Source organism: Podarcis gaigeae (assembly GCF_964106915.1).
Source record: "Podarcis gaigeae genome assembly, chromosome: 4".
Taxonomy (NCBI): Eukaryota; Metazoa; Chordata; class Lepidosauria; order Squamata; family Lacertidae; genus Podarcis; species Podarcis gaigeae.
This window is the reverse complement of record NC_139677.1, coordinates 90868396-90885583: the sequence shown is the minus strand read 5'-3', so window position 1 is coordinate 90885583 and position 17188 is coordinate 90868396. Positions and strand designations below refer to the sequence as shown.

Below are 17188 nucleotides of genomic sequence, written 5' to 3'. Positions count from 1 at the left end.
ATCATGATGTCAGGAGCTGGGCAGAGGAGGAATGGTGGAGACCGCCTCCCCAGCTTGACCCTTCCAGGGAGGAGGAAGGTGAAGACAGCTTAGATTTACAACAGGGAGGTCACAGCTCAGAGGCAGATGAGGAGGAAAGTTGGGAAATAATGGGATTGGAGGAGGAGGAGGAGGAAGCACCAGGCAGGCAACAGCTGACAGACACAGTGTCTTTAGAAAGCATTCCAGACACACACCCCTCTCCCAGAACCTGGCAAGCCTTGAAAGTAGGAGAGCAAAGAGCTCCAAGACAGAGGGCACGTAGCAGCACCCATAGGAGAGACAATGAGATTGACGAATGAGGAAGTGGGAGAGACGAGGGGTGGAGATTCACTCGGGACAACACCCTTATCCAAAAGGCTGGGTTCTATAGCCTCTCTCTGTAAATACTGAATAAAAAGCAGATAGTAAGAACCATTCCCTTGTCTTTCTACGTTCCTGGGCAACCAGCTGGGAGTTGCTGACAGCAGCCTGACAGATGATGACATTCAGTGTTTACCTGTCCCCTACATAAGTTGATTGGTTCCCACACATGGAGTGCTTGTGTTGGTATTTCAAATCTCATCTTCCTCATCTGTTCCATATGATTCATGGATTGAAAATTAACTTACACCCCCCCCCCTTTTCTACTGCAGAGAAGCAATTGTCTATGTGAGAAGAGGCCCCAACAGGATAGGTCGGGTTTACAAGAAAGCAATTTTCAAACAATTCACAGATGACACGTACTCCCAGGAGATCCCCAAACCATCTTGGCTGGGTTTTCTAGGTCCAGTTCTGAGAGCCGAAGAAAGAGATACTTTTATTATTCATTTGAAGAACTTTGCTTCCCGGCCTTATTCTGTACATCCACACGGAGTCTTCTACGAGAAAGATTCTGAAGGTAAAACAAAGATTTGCTTTTCCTCTTCTGCTGTTTCAGATTCTATCTCTTTCCTCTATTACTCCTGGGAGCCAGTATAGTGGTTCAGGTAGCATGTTGGAAACTTGACAGACGAGGCCTCGGTTCAGATCTGGGCTCACATCAATTTGTCTGCAGAGGAATGTAATAGAGGCCTGCTGGGTCAGACCAAGAGTTCATTTACTCCAGCAGTGTGGAAACTTCATTAGCCTGAGGACCACATCCCCTCCCAGGGAATCTTCGAGGTGGTGGGGTGTCACATGTCAGTGGTGGGCGGGGCCAGAAGTAAAAGTGGGTGGAGTAATAAATGTGACTCTTGCCTTCGTACAGTAGGCTGTGCAAAAGCCAAATATTTTTATACCAGTATCAGGTGTTGGGGCAGGGCAATGGCGCCTAACCTCACATCACAGCCACGTTCATTAATTTCAGTGGGTTTATTCTGAATAAAACCTACTTGAGTGCTGCCCTATACAGTGGTGCCTCGCAAGACGAAATTAATTCGTTCCGCAAGTTTTTTCTTCTTGCGAGTTTTTCGTCTTGCGAAGCACGGTTTCCCATAGGAATGCATTAAAAATCAATTAATGCGTTCCTATGGAGACCGCTTGCCAGGCTGGCGGTGCGGAGAAGGGCTTTTCTCCCCACCGCAAGCCTTCAGCACAGGTACGGGAACAGAGGGGAAGGCACGCAGTGCTTCTCCTCTTTTCCCGGGGCTTGCGGTGGGAGGAGGGTTTTTCCTCCCCACCGCCAACATTCAGAACAGCATTCTGAATGTTGGCGGTGGGAAGGAAAACCCTTCTCCCACCGCAAGTCTTCAGGACAGCCATCCAAAGGCTGGCGCGGGGAGAAGGTCTCTCTGCCCCACCGCCAGCCTTCAGAGCAGGTCCGAGGACAGTGGGGAAGACGCACTGCGCTTCCCCGCTGTTCCGGAGATTTCCCTATGGGCTTTCGTCTTGCGAAGCAAGCCCATAGGGAAATTCGTTTTGCGAAGCGCCTCCATAACGGAAAACCCTTTCGTCTAGCGGGTTTTCCGTCTTGCGAGGCGTTCGTCTTGCGGGGCACCACTGTATTTACTTAGCCGCTTTCCCACCTTTTCTCTTTTTGCAAAAGTGATCAAAGCAACTTTAAGAGAGAGAGAGAGAGAGAGAGAGAGAGAGAGAGAGAGAGAGAGAAAGAACAAACTAAAATGCTCATGTGTAAGATGTCTAATAGGGCACACAAAGAACTTCAATCTTTTTTTTTTTTATGTTCCTCCTCAGGAGCCCTTTACCGAGATGGAACAGGTGGCAAAAGCAAGGCTGATGATTTTGTTCTCCCTGGTTCCAATTATACATATACATGGCTGGTTACAGATGAGTTTTCACCTACACCGGCAGATCCACGGTGCCTGACTTGGATTTACCATTCACATATTGACACGCCAAAAGATATCAGCACTGGGTTAATTGGGCCGCTGGTGGTTTGCCAAAAAGGTACGGAACATGTCATGCCAAGTGCCTCTGTGGCAGCAAGATTTGGTTAAAAAATTCAGGTCTGCATCCACAAATTCTGATACGTTCAGCAGTTGTACCTTTGCATGACCTCTGAGTAGCCCAGCCCATTTCTCGTGTCCAATTCAAACTGCTGGTTATTATGTTGAAAGCCCTAAACAATTTTGGGCCAAGATACCTAAAAGAACCATTTCCTCCCATCAAGTCCCATTGATAGCTGGGGAGTGGGGGAAAGGAGAGAGTATTCTCAGAAAGCCTGAATTGCAGCCTTACAAAGAGTTTTCTCTTCCAGCAGGTTTTTGACCTGCCAACTTGAAGATATTTTTTAACTGACCCCTCAGAATTCATATCTATTTTACCTGCTGTGCTCCTGTACTTTAACAGCATTTTTTTCATCTCTGCCAAGCTAAGCAGTTGGCTCCTTACCTCTCTCGCCCTGACCTAGCCACTGTGATCCACGCGACAGTCACCTCCAGACTTGATTATTGTAACTCACGCTACGTGGGGCTGCCCTTGAGACTGACCCAGAAACTCCAGCGGGTGCAGAATGCCGCGGCGAGATTCCTTACGGGGTCCTCGCCATGGGATCACATTCACACAGTGCTATACCAGCTGCACTGGCTCCCGGTGGAGTACAGGATCAGGTTTAAGTGGACAAACGCTGGCTCCCTCAGCCAATAAAGTGAGATGAGCGCTGCAACCCCAGAGTCGGTCACAACTGGACCTAATGGTCAGGGGTCCCTTTACCTTTAACCTTTAAAGCCCTATACGGCCTAGGACCCTCGTACCTACGGGACCGCCTCTCCTGGTGTGTCCCATGGAGGACTTTACAGTCTTCAAACAAAAACATCTTGGAGGTCCCAGGCCACAGGGAGTTTAGGCTGGCCTCAACCAGAGCCAGGGCTTTTTCGGCTGTGGCCCCGATCTGGTGGAACGCTCTGTCACAAGAGACTAGGGCCCTGCGGGACTTGACATCTTTCCTCAGGGCCTGCAAGGCAGAGCTGTTCCACAGGCCTTTGGCCAAGGCACAGCCTGACCCCCCTCCTTTGGTAATCCACACAGAACTCTAGCCCAATGATTGCCATTAATTTGATTCTGAATTGATTTTAGAATGCTGTGCTTACTTTTACTGTTGTTAGCCACTCTGAGCCCGGCTTCGGCTGGGGAGGGCGGGATATAAATAAATTATTATTATTATTATTATTATTATTATTATTATTATTATTAATGTGATTTTTCATGGCAACTGCAGCCAGAGCAGGTGAGGTTCCATTGCCCTCCTGCCTTCCAAACGCCATGCTTCTCTGCTGCTTACTGAGAAGAAGAGGAAAGGGGAAAAGCAGTGGGAAGTTAGGCAGCAGGAGCAACAGATTGACTCTGCCACCGCACCCACACCATGCCAAGCTCCCCACTGCCTTGTCCCTCTTGGGAAGCTGCAATGAAGTCTGGTGCTGGTTCTGTCTATAGCAGATACACACAAGTGCAATTATTGCAAATGATGTTGATAGGAGTTGGGTATGTTCAGCCTGGGGAAGAGAAGACTGAGAGGTGATAGGGTAGACATCTTCAAATATATGAAGGGCTGTTTTCTGCTGCTCCAGAAAGTAGAATGGATTCAAACTACAAGAAAAGGAGATTCTGACTAAACATCAGGGAGAACTTTCTGGCAGTAAGAGCTGTTCAACAGGGGAATAGACTGCTTCGGAAGGTGGTGGACTCTTTTAAACAGAGGTTGGATGACCACCTGTCAGGGATTCTATAATAGTGACAACAACAACAACTTTATTATTTATACCCCCCCCCCCCATCTTGCCAGGTTTCCCCAGCCACTCTGGGCGGCTTACATATAAAATGGCAAAACATTAGGCATGAAAAAATTACCGGATACAGGGCTGCCTTCAGATGTCTTCTAAAAGTCAAAAAGTTGTTTATTTCCTTGACATCTTATGGGAGGGGGCCACTACCAAGAAGGCCCTCTGCCTGGTTCCCTGTAACCTCACTTCTCACAGTGAGGGAACCACCAGAAGGCCCTCAGTGCTGGACCTCAGTGTCTGGGCTGAACAATGGGGGTGGAGATGCTCCTTCAGGTATACTGGGCCGAGGCCGTTTAGGGCTTTAAAGGTCAGCACCAACACTTTGAATTTGAAGGAGTGAGGACCAAGGGTCCACCTGGGTCCTCTTTGGAGAGCCAGGCTGGAGCCATTTTATAAGCTGAAAGCCATCTTAGAAAGCAAACTAAAAGCTAAAAAGACATTTCTCTCTCCCCTGCTTGCCCCTGCTCTTTGCAAGAGGATGCGGCCAGGGGATTTTGCTAGTGGTTGAGCTCTTTCTGAGAAGCTGTCCGTTTGCTCAGGATGTTTAGCCCACCACAAAGTTCTAAACCGAGCAACCTGTTAAAAACCACAGAAAGAGGCGGGGGTCAAGGAGCATTTACGGGAATTGCCAATAGGTCAAGAGGATTATAAGCCATCAGTGCCACCTAGTGGATAATGCAGCCTGGAACCGAAGGGCCACCATCAATTCTTTAATTGGTAGAGCTTTTAATGAATATGTATAAAGAGGAATGTGTAAGGGGTGGGTCAAGGGCTGAACTGTGCTTTTGCCAAAAGGTATAAAAGTTGTCTGCATCTGACTGACGGTGGGCATTCTCTCATTTTTCCTGAATGCACCCCTTTTTGATCTTGTCTGACAAAACCAAATTGAATAAAATCTTTTCTCAAAGAAATATTGCTGCCTGGATTTTTCCATTCTGGTCTGGATTCTGAAGTCTCTAACAAATTGTGTTTGGAAATGTACTGGGAGCCAATGTAGGTCTTTCAAGACCGGTGTTATGTGGTCTCGGCAGCCACTCCCAGTCACCAGTCTAGCTGCCGCATTCTGGATTAGTTGTAGTTCTTTAGCTGTGATGCCAGCACTGCAGGATGACTGGATGACCTTTGCGGGATCCCTTCCAACTGTACAATTCTATGAACCTATAAATGCTGAAAGCAGCAAAGAACTTTTCCAAAAATAAATCTGGAGTATAAATACAGCAGCAGGTGATGCATTCCTTGGAGGTGGGTTTGCTGCCCCTGTAGATTCTGCTACCCGAGGCAGGTACCTCACCTTACTTCATGGATGGGCCGGCCCTGGCCCTTCCCCATGTACTGTTGTGCTGCTCACGAGTAAGGCCTATCCCATGTTCTTGGTCTGTAAGTTTAAAGAATCCCCCTGTGCAATTGCTAACAACATCATTCACGTACATAATATGTACCTAGGCCTTGAGTCTGCACACTGATTTTCTACTCGGGATTGATTTCAAGGCAAGAATTTTTAGAACATGTGAAGGGGCTCCAAATAAATTAACTTAAAGGGTTTACAAAAAAACAAACTTTTACGTGTTTGCTTTCTTAGGAACATTAGATGATGCTTCAGTGCCAGCAGCCAATGCCACAAAAAGCTTCGCTCTGATGTTCAGCATCGTAGATGAAAATCTCAGCTGGTACCTTGATGAAAATATAAATACCTTCTGCTTGGAACCCAGCACTGTGGATAAAGAGGACGAAGATTTCCAACTGAGCAATAAGATGCATGGTGAGCTGTGCTGCAGGACAGGAAGAACAACACTTGTTTTGCAATTGCTGCCAGATTTGGTTGCAACTTCTAATTGCTGCGGCTCCTCTTCCTTTCCTTGTGAGAGGAAATAGTCTGGGGTTGTATCAGGATATTAATGCCTCCTCTTTCGTCTACTACCCGCAGCTTGAAACACAGGCCAAGCCAGACTAGGTGCCGTCAGTTCAATCCTGAGGCAGGTTCCTCAGCTTTGAGACACCTCAGCAGCTCCTATAGGAAAAAAAGCAGAGGTTAGGCAAGCAACCCATTGTGAAATGCCTTTCATCATGGGAAGGCAAACTAAGGGCCGGATCCAGCCCAATCGCCTTCTAAATCCGGCCCGCGGACGGTCTGGGAATCAGTGTGTTTTTACATGAGTAGAATGTGTCCTTTTATTTAAAATGCATCTCTATTTGTGGGGTCTGCCTGGTGTTTTTACATGAGTAAAATGTGTGCTTTTATTTAAAATGCATCTCTGGGCTATTTGTGGGGCAGAGGAATTTGTTCATTATTTTTTTCCCCTTCCAAAATATAGTCCGGCCCCCCACAAGGTCTGAGGGACAGTGGACCGGCCCCCTGCTGAAAAAGTTTGCTGACCCCTGCCTTTCGCCATGAGTCCCTAGGACTTGAATAGAGGGCCTCTGGGTTTGTGTGCAGCTTCTCCTTGTGGTGAAGCCCTGAATTGCATGTTGCAGCATCAATCTGAGCAGTTTAGCATCCTCAGCCCCTGGACTGACCCCATCAGGCAGGCTGTCCTTAGGATTCCCCTGGGCAGGAAGGAGTTTGAAGGTCTCCTTGTTCCAGTTGTGCCTTGTTTGAGCAGCAAGGTTGTCCCTGAGCTCTGATGTCTTCCTGTATTCTTGGGTTCTGACAGCTGGCTTGTTCCTAAATGCTGCCTCCTGCCTTTCACCATGTCCTGTCTTTAGAATCATAGGGTGAGATGCAACTAAGTTGTTGAATGCATGGAATGAGGTGGTCCACTTGTACAACAGGACTTTCTGCTGCACAAGAAAAGGTGCAGCAGAAGGAGAAAAGGTGGGAAAGTCTTGTTGCATGAGCAGATCTCCTTCTCCACTTGAACGCCCCGCTTAGTGTGATGTTGAATTCCATTCATAGAATTGGAAGGGACCTCAAAGATCATCTAGTACAACCACCTAGCAATGCAGGAAACTCACTACTACAGCAACCCCACGAGAGTGGCCATCCAGCTTCTGCTTTTAAAACCTTTAGTGAAGGAAAGTCCACTACTTCTGAGGCAATCTTGCTCTTTGGCGCTGACTTCTGGACTCATAACTCTGTGCTCACCTCAGGCATCTACTGGCCCACAGCTGTCAGTGTCTAGACCCCAGAATCCACCTCTAACCCCATCTTCAGGCATGGGGACCTCTTCCAACTGCCCAACTTTTCCCTTCTCTGTTTTTCTTCCTTTTATCTCATGTCCCCCTGGTTTTCTTTTTTCCTTTTTCTTATTCTCTTCTTCTGTCTCTTTCACCTTTAAATTTCATATCTTTCTTGTAATAATAATAATAATAATAATAATAATAATAATAATAATAATAATTTATTTATATCCTGCCCATCTGACTGGGTTTCCCCAGCCACTTTTTATCTTTAAACGAAGGAGAAAAAGGTGATTATTATGTTAGTGAAATAGAGAAAAAGAAGGAAAATCTTAAATGTGGCACACATTAGCTATTTCAAAATGAATGTCCCTGTCATTCATATCCCTGTAACTCATGGATTATCTTTTCTTATATTGTGTTATATGTTTCCAGCAATTAACGGTTATGTTTTTGGAAACCTCCCTGGCCTGGAGATGTGCGCTGGTGAATTGGTGTCCTGGCATTTGTTTGGGATGGGGACCGAGATCGACATTCACTCTGCACAGTTCTTCGGCCATACTTTGCTTAACAGAGGCCACAGGATGGATGTCATCAGCCTCTTTCCGGCCACTTTTGTGACAGCAGAAATGATGGCAGAGAATGCTGGGAAGTGGCTTTTGACCTGTCAAGTCGATCATCACATACAAGGTATCTATGCACCATTCGAGAAAGGTCAATAGACATTGCAGTTGGGCCAGAACAACTACTACTGCTAGTAATATTTTATATACAGTGGTAACTTGGGTTAAGTACTTAATTCATTCTGTAGGTCCGTTCTTAACCTGAAACTGTTCTTAACCTGAAGCACCACTTTAGCTAATGGGGCCTCCTCCTGCTGCTGCGCCACTGTTCTCATTCTGAAGCAAAGTTCTTAACCCGAGGTAATATTTCTGGGTTAGTGAAGTCTGTAACCTGAAGCATATGTAACCTGAAGCATATGTAACCCGAGGTACCACTGTACCAGCATCGGTGTAGATAGTGCTGTACAGAGCAGAGCACAGGTCTTTGCCCCAAGGATCTTACAGATTCAACACCAAGGAAACAAAAAAAATAATAAGGGGAAGGAACTGGAAGGATGAATAAACAGGGAACTGATCTACATTGGTTTCAGTTGTACTGTGTGCATAGGCTGAGGGTACAGGATGAAATACAGTAGGACATGGGAACAAAACGAAATAAATGCATAAAAGGTGACATATCAGCAAAGGTTTCTAAGCAAAGAAGTTGACATTCTACATAGTGCATCGACCTAGAAATGATTCCAGAAATGTATTGTGTAAGCTTTTTTTTTAAAAAAGCCATATAGCAATAACAGGCTCTGTTCCATTGATAATAATTGCTGCTTCTGGCGGCTGCCAACTGGGACTAATGTTTTCCTGTTGTTTCCCTGTTTGTTGCAGGACTGTATAGGCTGCATCTAAATTTAAAAGTGCTCAAAATGCCAAGCAATAATAACCAGGGAGCCACAGCAGGTCCGTCAAACAGCACAACATTTTTTAAAAAAGTATTATGAACAGCCATAAATCCCCGTATGAACCAACCCAGAGCCTGCAATCATCAGTCTGAGGCCCTTTGTGTTCCCATCCTTCACAAGACGTCCAGAGGGTGGCAATATGGGAATGGACCTTTTCTGCAGTCGCTCCCCGTTTGTGGAATGTTCTCCCCAGGGAGGCTTGCCTTGTGCCTTTGTTACATATCTTAAGGGTCCAAGCAAAAACATTCCTGTTCTCCCAGGCCTTTGGCTAATTAAATGATCCATGGCTTTTTAAACTGGGGGGTATTTGGTTGGTTGGTTGGTTGGTTGGTTGGTTTGTTACTACGTTATGTATTTTTTTGTTTTTATACAGCAAACTCCACTGTGAGCCTCAGATGAAGGGCAGTATAGAAATTTAATAAAATTTAATAATAACAAACAAAGAAGTAAAGCACAAGTTAAACAGTAGAGGGAACCAACCAATAAAACCAGCATTTAACCAACTTACTTGGCACTCATACCGTGTTCTGGTTCCCAGGAGGAGCCCATGGGGCAAGGTATGCCAGCCAGCAAGGCAGGTCCATTGTTTCAGCACCACGGAGAGCTCCCAACGAGCCACTTGTCCAGACAAAAGATGGCAGTGAACTGATACTTTCTGAGCCTCTATCTCCAGCCCATCTCTCCTAGACTTCATCCCGTTTTAGATAATTAGGTCGCATTCACACCATTTAAAGCACTCTTTTGCCATTTTAACAGCCCTGGCTTGCCCCAAAGATTTACTGAAGCCTGTTAAGGGTGCTGAGAGGTTTTATAAGACCTCTCAGAGGGCTACTATTCCTAGCTCCTGCATCTTTTAAAGCCATCCAAGTTGACAGCCATCAGTATTTTCTGTGGCAGCAAATTCCATAGTTTAACTATGTGCTTTGTAAAGGACCTTCTTTTCTGGGTCCTGAATCTTCCAACATTCAACTTCATTGGATGCCCCCAAGCTCTAACATTATGAGAGGAGAAAAACTTTCCCTATCCACTTTCTTCACACCACACATCATTTTAGACTCCTCCAACACGTCCTTCTCTTACTCATATTTTCTCTAAACGAAAGGGGCCCAAATACTTTGACCTTTCATCAATAAGGGTGTTGCTCCATTGCAGCCTTGATCATTCTAGTTGACCCCTTTCTGAACCTTTTTGAGGTCAGGCCACCAGAGCTATGCACAGTGTTCCAAATGCAGTCACACCACAGATTTCTATAACTGTTATGTACTGAAGTTCTCACCCTGGGCCAGCAGGGAGATACTGTAGATAGTTTTCACTCAGGTCCACATATGCAAACAAGGAGTTGAAAGTGACGTTCAGTGATTGGATAGTTACAGAAAGTTGTTACTGTTGCGTTGTAGTGGAGATCTATATAAGCAGGCTGGCTGAACCATTCAGTTCTGTTCTGGGTCTGTGAATAAGCAAGAGCTGTTTGAAGAAACGCTCTGTCGTCTGATATGTTCAGCCACAACTTAACAATAGCAGCATTATGATATTGGCAGTTCTCAGCTCCTTTCCTAATAATCCCTAGCATGGAATTTCCCCTTTTCACAATATTGTAACCTTTGCTCATAGGGGAAATTGTTCCACTCCCTTGACAATTCTGGCTCCCTTTGTCTGTCTGTTTGTTTGTTTGTTTGCTTGCTTGTTGTTTTTCTACCTCACCTTTGTCCCAACTTGTGATTCATGATGTTGGTACTCTTTTGGCACGCTACTGTGCCCCTGACAACCCAGTTTGGAAATTATAGCATTAGCACAATTGATTGCATGGTGAAACAAGATCAAATTAAAGACTTCTTGTGTGTCCTTTCCTACGCTGTAGCTGGTATGATGGGATTCTACAACATCAAGGCTTGCGGTCGAAACATTACCGGGCCTTCACAGAGTGGTCAGGAAAGAAGATACTTCATTGCCGCTGAAAGAATTTTGTGGGATTATGGACCTGGTGGTTTTAATAAACTCACAGGCCAGCCTTTAAATGCTACTGGCAGGTATGTGTTGTGATATTATTTATTTCTTCTTTTCCCCTTTTAGCTGAAAGCTGACATTTTTACTGATGTTTTAGTTACTGTCATGTACTGAAGTTCTCACCTTGGGCCAGCAGGGGGATACTGTAGATAGTTTTCACACAGGTCTACATATGCCCAGCCAGATGGGCAGGGTATAAATAATAAATTATTATTATTATTATTATTATTATTATTATTATTATTATTATATAAGAGCTGTTTGATTATTATTATTATTATATAAGAGCTGTGTCGTCTGATATGTTCACCCACAACTTAACAGTTACGTTGTTGTAATTTTGTATGCTGTATGCCACCTTTTTCTAAATGAAATTGCAGTCTATAAATAGTTTAATAAATAGGTTACTAAGTTAACTTAGAGGGACGCGGGTGGCGCTGTGGGTAAAACCTCAGTGCCTAGGACTTGCCGATCGTATGGTCGGCAGTTCGAATCCCCGCGGCGGGGTGAGCTCCCGTCTTTCGGTCCAAGCTCCTGCCCACCTAGCAGTTCAAAAGCACACTTAAGTGCAAGTAGATAAATAGGCACCGCTTTATAGCGGGAAGGTAAACGGCGTTTCCGTGTGCTGCGCTGGTGCTGGCTCGCCAGAACAGCTTCGTCACGCTGGCCACGTGACCTGGAAGTGTCTCCGGACAGCGCTGGCTCCCGGCCTCTTAAGTGAGATGGGCGCACAACCCTAGAGTCAGACATGACTGGCCCGTACGGGGCAGGGGTACCTTTACCTTTAAGTTAACTTATGCAGATAAATGCACCAGGTTTTTGCTGTTGTTTTTAAAGCCCATGTGGAATAGCAGATTGAGTGTTTGACTTAAATATTAGAAACCTAAGTTTGGAATCAGTGGGGTAGAATTCGATATTATTATTATTATTAAAAATTTGTATACTGCCCTATATCTGTAGGTCTTAAGGCGGTTCACAACATAATTTATTACAATCTGAAAAACACAAAATACATAATAAAAATAAGAACGAAAACAAACCAATAAATGGGTGCAGTTGAAAGAAGAAGCCTTGAGACGACTCCTTATCTCTTCCCTGATAACTTGTAGAGAAATAAAATGTTGTTGTTATATTCCAAACTGTCACATGGTGCATTTCTCTGCATGTTACCTTAGGTTAGGAGAGAAAAGAAAGTGATGCAGGGCTTCTGCTTTAGGCAGGAATCCCATGTCTCTCATATCATCTTTATCTTTATTTCCCCCTTTATCTTCCCCTTTGGCTAATTAGTCATGGGCTAATGGCTACCTATCAGTCTAACCTTCCTCACAGGGTCGCTGTGAGACTAAAACGGCAGCTGTGAGCTCCCAGGAAGAAAGGTGGTTCTCCCAAAAAACAAATTGATAAATCTATTTTGTGCATAATCTCACCTGTTTGCTTTAAATTGAGCATTTCAAATCTGTGGTCAGCTGTACAACCGGTATCAATACTTTGTTCTCTCACAGTGACTCAGCACCTTTCTTCATACAAGGAGATGACCGAATCGGAGGGCAATATTGGAAAGTTCATTATGTGTCCTACACTGATGGAAAATTTACTCGCAAAAAGAAGCAAACAGAAGGCGCCACTCACCTTGGCATACTTGGTACGCCTTGTGGTTTTGAGTCTTTTTCTGGCACTGGTTTCAGTCCCGCTATGGTCTCTCACACTGGAAGTTGGGGCCAGGCACTCTGAGAGCATTTCTTCCATCTGAGCAATGCCCCTAACCAAGGGGATGGGGGCAAGCAGGGAGACGTTTTGAAGCTCAGCATCCCCTTCCCCAAACCAGCTCATTTCTCTTCCCTGCTCTCCCCCAGGCCCAGTTATCAAAGCTGAAGTTGGAGACACAATTTTGGTTACTTTTGCCAACAAAGCTGACAAGAACTACAGCATGATGCCTCATGGCGTAGCTTTCAGCAAATCGTCAGAAGGAGCCCCTTATGAAGATGGTAACTTTATTTATTTATGTATATTGTTATGAATTTGAGGCGGGGGTCATTCTGGATGATGCCCCGAGTTCCTTCCATTTCTTGGGATCCTGTACCTGTAAGGGGTAGAATGTATAAGAGCAAGCTTGCCCAACCAGTCCCTTGGCCTAGGTAATGACTTGGGGTTGACTATTTAAGCACCACAACTGGCATAACCAACAAAGTTGCTCTGTCCTATAGAACAAATGGGGGAGCCTTCTCCAGCCCTCAACTCGCTGCTAGGTCACAGAACAGTTGCCAGAGTGGTGTGTGACAGCTGAGCAGAAAAGGACTGGAGGCTGAAAGCTGCAGAGAGGGAAGGGTACTGGGTCCCAATCTGTGACTAATGGAGGAGCAAAATCCTTTGGGGGTGTCCATGCTGTGAGCCTCCCCCATCCTTTGCTCAGGCTGTGCATATCTTAACATAAAATATTATATCTCAAAGACACCGCAGTCTCCATCCACCTTCATTCCAAGGAAACCAGGTGAGAGCAGGAACCCCTAGAGTCCCTCACTGCTTGGAGATTAGAGTGGCATGAAACAATATTTATTTACACATTTTTACACTGCTTTTTCATGGAAAAAAGCATGCCTAAAGCAGTGTACAAATTTCTTAGGTAACACAGCTGCGTGAAGAACAGCCTAAACAATCTATCAGTCAAAATAGAGGAAGAGAAAGATAACAGCTTGTCATCCAAAAAGGGGGAGGGGAGTCACATAGAAAAATTAGTCTGATCCAACTACAGTTACTCATTTAAATTCCATTGCTTTCTATGAAGATATTTACTTGAATGATCTTCTTTTATTATTCTGTGTGTGTTACCGCAAGTTTCGTCTGGGAGGGTGCTTTTTCACCTCCTTTTATTTTTAGGGCACCAGAAGCCAGGGGCTTATGTTAAACCCGGCGAGACCTTTAAATACAAGTGGAGAGTTCCTGAAAGTGTCGGCCCAACGGGCGATGATCCACCATGTCTCACCTACCTGTATTATTCAGCAAATGATCCTGTCATGGACACCCAGTCTGGTCTTGTGGGGCCTCTAATAATCTGCAAGAAGAATACTTTGGAACCAGATGGAACACAGGTACTAATTCCGATCGGTTCATGCATTTTTGAATGGCTGAGAGCATTCGCTGAGCCCAAAGGGTAGCATGTTAAGCAAATCCAGATCAGAACTAAGTTACCGTATTTTTTGTCCCATAGGATGCTCCGTCCCATAGGACGCACCTAGTATTTCCCAAACCAGGTCGGGGAAACCGAACCAGGTCGAGGAACAGCAGGATGGTGGCGCTGCGCCTCCCTGCTGTCCCCCAAGCTTGTGGGGATGGCCGATGTCTGCATGGTGCGCAGGGTGCTCTGCTTCAGCGCGCCCTGCCCACCGGGCGGCAGGCTGCTATCCGCAGTGTGGGGAGTCCTGCGGGGAACTCATGCAGGGCTCCCCACGCTGCAGATGTTTGCCCGGCGTGAGGGGTGCTCTGCTTCAGGGCGCTCTGCGCGCCGGGCGGCAGGCTGCTATCCGCAGCGAGGGGAGCCCTGCGGGGAACTCCTGCAGGGCTCCCCACACTGCGGATATCTGCCCGGCGCGAGTGGCGCTCTGCTTCAGGTGCCCCTCGCGCCGGGCGGCAGGCTGCTATTCGCAGCCTAGACAGCCCTGCGGGAACTACGTGTCAATAAATGTATGACTTTGTGTACACAGATTTCACACTTGTTGAATGTGAACTCTTGAGGTGGAAGGGATTCAAACTAAGTGTGGAATGACCACATAGGTGCATAATCAGATGGGGAAATACTGCAGCTTAGAGGGAGTGCACAAAGCTAAAAGCTTCAATCTCTAGCTAAAAGCTTCAATCTCTAGGATCTTCAGTTAGGCTGGGAAAGACACCTCCTTGAAACCTTGGGAAAATGCTACCAATCAATGTAGACACGTTTATTTCTAACCAAAACCTCTTGGACTAGTTTTATAATCCTGTCAAAGAGATTTTTTCTCCTTCAATTTGGTTAATCCTTTTAATTCAGTATGCACAATTAGGAGCTGTTTTAAGAACATCATTTTCTAGGTGGTTAAATCTGTGAAACAGCAGTTAGTCCAGGGACATGTTCTAGTTTTGTTTTTAAATAGCACAGTATGTTTTCTGTATAATATATAGCACAGGTTATCCATGATGGGAAAAGCTTGCTCTTTAAGAGCAGAGTGTTGGTGCTGACCTTTAAAATCCTAAGTGGCCTTGGCCCAGTATACCTGAAGAAGCATCTCCACCCCCATTGTTCAGCCTGGACACTGAGGTCCAGCTCTGAGGGCCTTCAGGCAGTTCCCTCATTTCGAGAAGTGAGATTACAGGGAACCAGGCAGAGGGCCTTCTTGGTAGTTGCACCCACCCTGTGAAACTGTTACAGGAAAAATCCGAGGGCTCCCTTGGACAAAACAAAGACACCAACCAGGATAACTTGGAGCAAAACAGCAGCCTGTAGGCTTGGCCTTTATTGAACTGTTGCAACAGGGTATTCCCCTCACGTGCAGGAGAGAGGAAAGACCCAGAAGAATAGCGTGCAAAGTCTTATCAAAACTTTTGAAATTCCCCTCCTCTAGGTCTAGCCCACCCCCAGAAAGGAGGGGTTGAGGGAGGCATACATTACAGAAAGGAGGTGCTGTGGGAGGCATACATTACAGAAAGGAGGGGTTGAGGGAGGAGTTGGTGGTAACTTGAGTGTCTTGTCACCTGGCTGGTTCCTCCTTCCCCCCTCCCCTTCCAGGAATTTCTAGGAGACAAAGGGGATTTTGCAGTTTCCTGCCCCCTGAGGGAAGATCTGATCAGTGTCCTTTGTTTGAATCCACTCCCATATGCAGGTTCTTTGTGATCTTGATTGTCTTCTGTCTGGGATCATCAGGGTTGGCATGGGCAGGGCTCCAGTGTATGTGCTGAGACAGTGAAGGGATTATGGCTGACTAAGTCACCCCCCTTTGTTAGTTCTTGTCATAGGGAGTAAAATAAAAATGGAACAGTGCAAATCCAATGTATGGTTGATTTTCTGTGAATTTATAACAGAAATGTGGTGTATGTAGTGTGTGAGTGTGAAGTTTATACAAACAGAATGATTGGGGTGGGGGGGGTTCCTGCTACAGTTCCCCCCTTCGGAGATAAGATTGCAAAGGTGGTTACTTTGCAATCCTTTTCTCCGCACAATTTAAAGTGGTAAATATTAACCTGCTATTCTCCGTCCCAGATGCGTGTGTCCATGTGAACTTGAAAGGGACTTGGATGTCATGCTTCTTAAGGATATTTGTATAGAAATATAACAGTGTAACAGTGCACATAGTTAGACATAGGATATCACATAAAATTAAAATTTTGTTGCTCAGTTACTTGTGGTATTTTAGCACCTTGGAATAAATATTTTCTCAATAGTGGCGTATGCTTTACATTTAGCAGGAAGGTCCACTAATGACTGAAAAATGCAGTTTGCTTTGCCCCCCACCATTTTTGTGTTCTCGGGTGTCAAGGTAGCTCTTCTGTGGTCTCACACCGGCCTGGTGCAACAGTAGTAGCAATCCCTGGTGAATCCCCTTAGGGCTTTCATATTAACCATGTTGCCTGGCACTCACCACAGCTGCCACAGGTTTGGGCACGTCCTGAGGGAAATGTCCTTGCCTTGGCTTCCTATGGGGTTTTATTATTATTATTAATATAGTCTTGCAGTCATGGGAAGTTGCTCACTTGCACTTCAAGGACCAAAAAGCTACTTGCAGCCTGGATACAGTTGCCCAATTCAAACTGAGTCCAATTTGAATTTATCTTGCCCCATGGTTCTCAACTTTTCAAACCAATCTGTTAAAAGAAAACCATTCTTAAAAGGGCACTTGTCCAAATAAGTCAATTTAACTCTATAAGGGATTATTCCTGCTAAACCAAAGCATATCCACCTTCATGTATCTTAGAAGCTTCTCCTTGGTAAAATGAGTTTTAGCACATTTTAAAATGGGTAGGGAAGTTGGCAGAATGCCAGATGAAACAACAAAATGTGGTTATAAATTTATCTAATTCTAAACAATAGCCTGATCTGTTAAAAAGCATAAAATGTATGAGAATCCTCCACTGGGGTGTAAGGAATAAGACATTAGACATAAAAACAATTACACACAAAAAATAGCCCCCCTTTTGTGGAAATAACACACTGTCAAGACACATTTCAACATTCCTACGTAATAACACATAATACAAAACAAACTAATTAAATATCAGTTGCATATCTTGAGACAATTGGGATATTTTTTACGCATGTATCTTGAGGTTCAAAAGTCAGAAAATGTCCTTG

At 45.2% G+C, this 17188-nt stretch overlaps 1 protein-coding gene across 4 annotated transcripts in view; it reads left to right on the top strand.

Moving 5' to 3' along the window:
* HEPHL1 (hephaestin like 1) overlaps positions 1–17188 on the top strand; it is a 56158-nt gene that overhangs the window by 10429 nt on the left and 28541 nt on the right. For 3 of the 4 annotated variants that reach the window (XM_083736165.1, XM_083736164.1, XM_083736166.1), the window contains exons 2-9: positions 675–919; positions 2194–2406; positions 5818–5997; positions 7791–8045; positions 10730–10898; positions 12378–12517; positions 12729–12860; positions 13750–13961. In XM_083736165.1, the coding sequence (XP_083592291.1) occupies positions 675–919; positions 2194–2406; positions 5818–5997; positions 7791–8045; positions 10730–10898; positions 12378–12517; positions 12729–12860; positions 13750–13961 (1546 nt within the window). The remainder of the gene's footprint in view (positions 1–674; positions 920–2193; positions 2407–5817; positions 5998–7790; positions 8046–10729; positions 10899–12377; positions 12518–12728; positions 12861–13749; positions 13962–17188) is intronic. The other variant, XM_083736167.1, reaches the window with a different exon arrangement.